The sequence below is a fragment of the Thalia democratica genome, chromosome 3 (assembly GCF_965202585.1).
Source record: "Thalia democratica chromosome 3, ktThaDemo2.hap1.1, whole genome shotgun sequence".
NCBI lineage: Eukaryota > Metazoa > Chordata > Thaliacea > Salpida > Salpidae > Thalia > Thalia democratica.
This window is the reverse complement of record NC_139167.1, coordinates 28,362,825-28,371,252: the sequence shown is the minus strand read 5'-3', so window position 1 is coordinate 28,371,252 and position 8,428 is coordinate 28,362,825. Positions and strand designations below refer to the sequence as shown.

Sequence of the window (8,428 nt, the reverse complement as noted above, 5' to 3'; positions counted from 1 at the left end):
CACTTATGTTCTCGAGTTGTAGATCAAGTCCAATAAAAACGTCTGGTATTTTAAATGGTAGTCTTGTTGGAGAGGGCAATGGCCTTTTATATCCTTTCCGATTTGAAAAAAAATTCGAAATCCTATCTACATCATAGATATTTGTGGCAAATCGAAATTTCTGTTTTTCGAGATTTTAGTTTATAATTTCAGGTTTTTCCGACCATGAAATTTCCTTAGTATATAACGCAAATTTACATCAAATTAATGAGCATATTCAGTTGTATTGGAAATTGTTCTTGCTTTGCTGAATTTGCTCTCTAAGAAACTTAACAAGGTTACATAGTGGCCTCTATCACGTGTATATTAATATCAATTTGTGGGATATATTTTAAAAGCGCCACTATTACCTCCAAATAATAATTTCCTCCCAATACCAATATCTGATTAACCCTTTTAAAGCAACTATATTTCATGTTAAGTTAAGGCTAAGTAGAACTAGGTTCTTAAATTAATTCGTTACTTAAGCTAAACAGTTAGTTTTTAAATGATTAAGAAAATGTATTAATAAAATTATAGCTTAAGTTAATAAGCTGGTAAGATTAAAAACTTCTAAAGTTTAATTTGGTAAAAATGGAATTTACTTGTCTTATATTTACACTGTCTTTTATTAACTAGTTAGCTACCTTTATATGGCCGTTAAATCTTATTATCTCAAGTTTAATAACCCTTCATAAACCCAAATTATTAAGCCCTACCACCCTTAAGCAACAGCAGTTAATAGTGCGACAAAAATAACAAAAATAAACTTAAGTAACCCACAATAATACTTAACATGTCTCTGCTAACCTATACAATATCTTAAAAACCATGTCATAAAAATTAAGTAAATAGTAAAAATAAAATTAATTAAATAACTTGAAGCGTCCTTAATACCTTAAACCATTATATAAACTACACGAAATATGCATCAATGACAAAATTTTATTATGGAAAATTTCCTATGGTTATCAACACATCGATTAACGGTTGGACTTGGCAACGCGCTCCAGTTCGTCCTTCTTCTTGATGGCGTACGAGTTGCTGCTGCCCTTGGAGGCGTTGATGAGCTCGTCGGCCAGGCACTCGGCAATGGTCTTGATGTTCCTGAAGGAGGCCTCGCGGGCGCCGTGGCAGAGGAGCCAGATGGCCTGGTTGACGCGACGGAGAGGGGCGACATCGACGGATTGACGGCGGACGGTACCTGTTTAAATAACATTATTAAAATGAGGACATGTATTTATTAGAATAAAAAATTACCTTGTATTAAAAATTGATGACTCTTAATATTTATCATATATAGTTTAATTTTATAACATATATTAAATCTCCTTACCAGCACGACCGATCCTGGTAGAGTCTTCTCTTGGTCCAGAGTTGATGATGGCATCAATAAGAATCTATGGAAGAATTTTAAAAATTAGTATAAATAAAAACACAATTTATGTTTTTTCTCTAAAATATATTCAATAGACTATTTTAGTTCCAAAAAAATTGGTAGTAAAACGGAGTACTCTTTGTTATGTATTGTTTTAAAATAACTTTCAACATAAAAATATTTTTTTTACATAAACATAAGCAATATTAAAAATACTTTATAGAGATAATTTACTGAGAAAAGGGATACCATTGGTATATGCTACAGATTAGTTAGTGAACCATAAGTGAGAACTATTTGAAAAAATTACAACACAAATTAGGAGCAAAAAAAGAATAGTTAGTTCCAAGTTGATATTAAATACAATCAAAAACTTCAAAAATAAATTATCAAATTGTAATTCTCACACAGAGAAGTATATAAAACAGAAAGTTACTTTTAATCACAAGACAAATAAATAATACTAACTTAATCATTTACGTACCTGGAGTGGGTTCTTGTCGGTGAGAAGGTTGATGATTTCGAAGCAGTGCTTGACGATGGTCACGGTCTTCAGCTTCTTGCCGTTGTTCCTTCCGTGCATCATCATGCTGTTGACCAGGCGCTCGACAATGGGGCAGGTGGCCTTCCTGAATCTCTTGACCTGTTGAGTGGGGTATGGTGTTAAAAATGTTTTGCATTCGAGTAACTATTTTATTTAAACAATCAAGTTAGAGTAGGCTTTTAAATTTCCCTTAAATTTTTTCAGATTACTTACAGATTGGTTTTTAAGTTAAATTAATATACATGGTACTTGGAAATTATCTTTTCATTCTTGACATTATTGAGAGGGGAAAAATAAAATTTTACTACCAGTACATAACTAAAAGATTTCAATAAAAGTTTAGTGAAGTGAAGAGAAAAGTGAAAGTAAGTTAGTGATGACTTTGTAAAAATGACAATCACTGAAAATTGCTAATTCAATAGATCTAGTTATTACGAAAAGTTTAAAATGTTACCATACTATAAATTCATTGCCATAAGCACTGCATTGATTAAATAAGCCTAAAAATTGTTGATTTTTAGGCACTGATGAACTAGGTAATACAGGGTCACATATAGATAAATTTTAAGAAAAAATTAATCAGAACCACATCTGATGCAATAAAACAACAGCAACAAAATTAAATAAACATTTTTAAAATTTCTTTGAACTTCAAAACATATAACAATTTTAAAATGCACAGCATAATTAAGAATTAAACCAATAGTTTTACACCTCAAATAAAAGCAAAAAGTTTGAAAAAAATTGATATAATTTCAATTATTATAGTAACTCATATAATCAATTTATTATACAAAAAGGTAAATTTATTGTTGATATAAAAAAAAATTATAACTAAATTTTAGGCTTCGTTTACCAGTTTTAATTTAAAACTATTTCAGTTGAAAAAAAAATTATAATCAGACAATTTATCAATATAATTACCAAAACAAACAAAACAATCAGTTTAGGCTCAGTTTACCAGTTTTAATTTAAAAATTATTTAAATAACTAGAAAATTATTAAAGATAAAAACAAAACAACATACCTGGTATCTACCAGCAGAGTGGGGAAGGTACTTGCTGTACTTGTCCTTGACTGGCAAGTAATCGCACAGTGAGATGTCGTTGACCTGGACGTCGGAGGTGGTCCACTTGCCGAAGAGTTTCACTTCTGGGACAAGGACCTCTACGACCTGTTAAGAATGTTTTTGATGTGTTTAATTTTTTTATAACACCAATAGTTAGTGGAACTTAATCTTTATACAAGATATTGGCCAAATGGGCTATTTTATACTATGAATTTAAATTATAACTTGTATTTGTAGGCTTAGTATTAAAATTATTAAAAAGCACACATTTAATTACAGCAAGGGATACAATTGTAGCCAAAAATTACACACATTTTTACTAAATAAGCCAGTCTTCATAATAACAGGGTTGCTGCAAAATTTTGGCAAATTTATCCAGGTTTGTTTAATTTATTCCTTGTTTTTTTAAGTGCTGGTTTTTAAGTTTACTATTAGTTTATACATAAATTTAAGGTGGAAAACTGTGTTAAATAGTATAAAAACATTGAAAAGATACTTTTAAGCCACCTTTAACGTGTTTTTTAGTAAAAAAATTTGATGATGACAAAAATGTAGATTGTAAATTGAAGTTTTTCTACTTGTCATGTAAAAATTGTTTAAAATTGCAATCTTTCCAGTTTTTTTATCTATATTGTCAAATTCAAGGTTTTTTTTTAGGTTTTCAGGTAAAGTGGCAACCCTGTAATAAACAAAACTAAATTTTATAAATATTGAACTTTATGAATAATTACCAGTTTCAAAAATTTATTTACTTATTTACTTCATCAAAATCAGTGGTAAAGATTTATCAAAATTAATAAAGCTAATATCATTATGGTTATTTTTTTATAACAGTTAGATAAATTTGTTATAAAAACACAATCAAAACATTAAATTCCACACATAAAGTTTAAAAGAAATTAAATGACTAGTAAAAAGCTTTTCACTAATAAAATATTCTAACAAGCTTAAAAACTAAAAATATTAACCTCCTCAGATTCAGTTTGGAAGTTGAAATCTTCAGCTTCTTCCATTTGCTGGGCCTCTTCACCCCAATCCTCGTTTTGGTTTTCAACATCAGCCATAATTATTTATTATCTGTAAAATAATAAATTTTAAGAACAATCATCAAATATATTTTTTGGTTTCATACAAAGCTGTATGTTTATTTCATAGACCTGACATTAAAAATTAAATATCAGGTCTATGATCAACAGTTTTGATTAGACATTATATTCATGAAAATGTGATTTAATTGTATAACTAAAAAATAATTTTTTTCTATTCATTTTACTCCAAGTCTTAAGATCTTGCTTTGGTTTTATAAAACAGCATTTTCAGGTGCAAATTATTATAATTTCTAGTGACACTTAACATAGAGTAATTAAAATTGGGTATAAAATTTTAATTTTAATTATGTCATACTCAAAAACATACAAGAATTTCTTAAAATCAAATAATTCTATTTAACAAATAATTCTATTTAAACTCAAAAAGCGTAAATTTTTTAAAACCATAAATTATCATTAGGTGAACTTAAATCTTTTTTTTTTTCAATCATTACTATTTAAAATATTGTTCAAGTAGAAATGAAGAAAACAACAGCAATATATTATTTTTGGTAAAAATAAATAGATCAAATATTATCTTTGGTGATATATCTCTGTTTATTAAATAAATAAAACACTGGCATTTTTTAAAAATTAACTTTCAAATGGAACCAAAACTTAAACTATCTTTTTATCTTTAGTGATACTTTCAATACAAATATATACTAGATATCCACATGCTCTCTACAAGCATTTTGTCAATAGCACCAAAACGGGCTTTACAAGAAATGTTTACAATTAACAATGCATGCAGAGACAATTTAATTTGGTGGATTGGTCTAGTTGCCAGATTTCAAGTTGCTACAAAGCTACCTGATCATGAAATTTTAAAATATGCTTGAGTAAGGTGCTTTTTTAAATAATTAACAATTAAATTAATATTTGAAGTAAGTGTAATTTTTTATGTTAACTAATGCAAATGTATGTTGAGATTTATGTTAACTCATTGGTTTGAAACAACACACTCTTTCAACTGATGCCACCTCTAGGAATTTAAATTATTTGCATTCAGTATCAAGAATTTTAGTGCATTAAAAAATTTTTGTTCAACTCTCATTTTAGATAAATAAAACTTATTAATTTATTTAAATACTTTATGTGCTCAAGCCTATATATTATTTTTAACTTAGTTTATACAATGATTATAAAACTTCATTGTAATCTGAAAAAGCAAAATATTTCACTTAATAATTTTTTATATTTAAGACACATAACAATCATAAAAAGCTTGATAGTTGAAATAATCATGGTGGATCTAATTTTTTTATTCAAGATAATTTTTCTGGTATAAGTTTTTTGGTCCCTTAAAAAGAATAAGATCAATATTAAGAATATTTTTTATTGTATTAAAATACTGTATATGGTAATTTAGATATTATATGATAGATAAAATTGGATAAATTAATTTTGTGCTATATATAAAGTTAGTAATAATTCTCAAATTTAAGGTTTGTAAAAAATGTACCAAATTCCAGGTTTTCCCATGTACTTCCAAGTTTGCAGTAAAAATACCTTGAGTACTTTTTAAGTGGCCACAATGATAAAATTGAGTTAAGTGGGCATATTAACTATTAATGTAATATATATTTTGCTTTGGAAACTTAAACTTATTTATTTCACAGATCAGTTATAGATTAATTGTTTCTATGAATTCATAAATTCACAACTCAAGATGTTTGAAATATAACTGGTTACATTATATTGACTACAATTTTTTTTAATTCATTTAAAATCAAAACATTTGTTTTTCTTTCAGTAACTTTTTTTTATATCACTGCAGCTAAAATTGCTGAAAGTTATTGAAATTACTTTTAGTAAACATATCATTTAGTTTAATGCCATTTAAGTTTTAAAAATTAAATTTAGATAGTTTAAAAGAACAGTACCAATCTTAACAAGTAAATGATTCAAAATTAATGAGCTGTGGGGATCACTTTTACTTCAACCTTAATTTTAAAACCAGCACCATGTTAAATAAGTAAAAAGACGATAAATTCAAAAATTCTTGTTTAAATACCAGTCTGAAGTTTACAAAAATTAACAGCCAGAGTTTTGAGTGGTCAAAGTTTGGCAATCATGAAATAAATTTTCTCCATTTTGATAAAAAATTCCACGAAATATAGCTAAATCCTGAATTATTAAAACAAATTTGTTATCTTACAGGGTTAATTTCATTTCTGAAAATTCTAACTTTATTATTTCAGGTTGTTAAAATAATAAATGTGCCACATAATATAAGTAGTAAATAAAATAAAATTCTCAATAAGCCTATGTATTGAATTAATGATATCAAAAAACCTAAAAATCACATATAATAATGTATATAATAAATAACAACAACTATATCTTAGTAAATTCAAAAACTTATTGTTAACTTATCTCATGAAATCAAAAAAAATGAAAATATGTGTAAAAAATAGGTTTAAAAAGATTAAATTATTTTGTTTAAAATTAAAAATATATACAAAGACATTAATTTATTAAGCTTTATATTATCAGAATTTGAGTTGTAAATGAAAATTATTGATAGAAAATTGTCTTAATATTCTATTTGTTCATAAAATTTTAGTATTATGAAAAGTATTATGCATTTAAGAATATGTCTCAAATTAAAATTAAAGGTAGAAAGAGAACTATTTTGTTGATTAATTTTTTACTTTTATTAAACATTTCAATATCCCTAAACATGATTATAACATGTATACTGATGTTGAAAAAATTGACCAACAAAAAAAATGACCATTAAAACAACCACTGTACTATAATTTGATTAGTTTTAAGTAACTGTTGGCTATGTTGTTAAAAGAATACTCAATGACTATAATTAGTATTATATTAAAAAGTTGTTCTAAATTTATCTGTTAATAAAATATGACATATAAGGAATTTCATAAAATATGTACAGCAACTAACAATAATTTTAGAAGTCAACAGGAGTGTGAACAGAGTTAAAAATTTTTTGATTGACAAATTTAATTTCAAGGTTTTTAGGGTTTATTCCAGATTATATAAATACAAACTTTTAGTTAATTTTTGTATAGTTTAAGGTACAAAACTGTCTTGAGAATGTTAAGTAGTTTAAAATGATTTTTGTTGAAAATATATTTTAACAATATTGATTTTTCAAAATTAGTATTTTACCACTTTAAATAGAAGTTTGTTTTAAATTGTTTGTTTATATGGTATTTTAATGATTTTTGTTGAAAATTCCAGGTTTTTCAATGATTTTAAGTTTTTAAATCCCTGCTTTAATTGTACTTTAACTGTTACTGACTTGGTCATAATCTAAGGAACAAAAATTAACAATCTATACTAGAACTCTTGATATTTTGAATTCTTTTAAGACTGTATAAAAAAAACTTAAATTAGGTCTCCAATAAATATTAAAATTTGTTATTTATATCTCGCTCTCTAGTTATAAATATACATCAATTCAGTTTGACCCAGCTACAAAAATCTATAAAACTTGTAAAAAAATTCAGGCAGTTTGGCCAAAAATGAGTAACTTTCTATGTTCAATAAAAACCAAGCTATAATTTATGTGAAATGTGATATTTTACAATTGAAATATCATGTAAGAGTATAGCAAGTTGTGCAATTTATTACCTCCAATTTTATTTAATAATAATCTAAAATGAACTATGACAAATTTAAAAATTAAGTTTTAAATTAGTTTAACATAAGAAAAACTAGAAACCACATGTTATCCCAAATTTGTAAGAGTTGCTAGAAAAAACAGCAATTCAAAGGTAAAGTTGTAAAATAATTAAGCATTTACTTAATTTATCACTGATTATGAATCAAAAAGAGAGCAAAATGATTGTTTAGAATTAAGTAAAATTTAGTTTCATTACATGATGTCAAACAAAGCAAATCAAATCAAGAGTTGAAATATCCTATTGATACTAATACTTATTATTTATTAAATTTGATTTTAAAAAACTGACTCACTCATAGAGAAAAATTTTTGTTCTTAATTGTATTTTAAACAAATCTATAATAACATATTAACTATAATAAAACATACACATTACCTTTGAACAGATGAAAAAGAGAAACAGTGTGTTAGAAACCTGTGAGCTCCAAGAAATTTTTTTTACCAAAATGAGTTGAATATTGAAAAAAGCCATAAAATCACCAAACAACTTTACCTGTACCAGGGCTTAAAATTTTAAGCTGCTAGCAAAAAAGCATTAAACAAAAATTTAATTGTTTTTAAAACTATTAGATTACTTTAAAATAGTAGAAAAAACTGTATTAAATGAACAAATGAATTAAGTAAGTAATGTAGCGATATTTTATTTTTACAATTATTGTAACAAACTTTGCAA

At 25.9% G+C, this 8,428-nt stretch overlaps 1 protein-coding gene across 1 annotated transcript; it reads right to left on the bottom strand.

The window, feature by feature from the left end:
* Positions 1 to 945: 945 nt before the first annotated feature.
* On the bottom strand, positions 946 to 8,206 carry LOC145832047 (uncharacterized). The gene is made up of 6 exons (XM_082939412.1): positions 8,132 to 8,206; positions 3,978 to 4,086; positions 2,968 to 3,114; positions 1,881 to 2,039; positions 1,355 to 1,418; positions 946 to 1,222 (listed from the first exon to the last, which is right to left on the bottom strand). The coding sequence occupies exons 2-6, from the start codon at positions 4,071 to 4,073 to the stop codon at positions 1,002 to 1,004; spliced, it is 687 nt and encodes a 228-aa protein (XP_082795538.1). The 5' UTR covers positions 4,074 to 4,086; positions 8,132 to 8,206; the 3' UTR covers positions 946 to 1,001.
* Positions 8,207 to 8,428: the final 222 nt, after the last annotated feature.

What these genes read in the sequence shown, in the direction of transcription:
- LOC145832047 (XM_082939412.1), bottom strand. Translation starts at nt 4,073, where the DNA reads ATGGCTGATGTTGAAAACCAAAACGAGGATTGGGGTGAAGAGGCCCAG. An exon ending in TCCAAACTGAATCTGAGGAG is followed by an intron (nt 3,115 to 3,977) that starts GTTAATATTTTT and finishes CATTCTTAACAG; the next exon opens with GTCGTAGAGGTCCTTGTCCC. An exon ending in ACTCTGCTGGTAGATACCAG is followed by an intron (nt 2,040 to 2,967) that starts GTATGTTGTTTT and finishes CCCACTCAACAG; the next exon opens with GTCAAGAGATTCAGGAAGGC.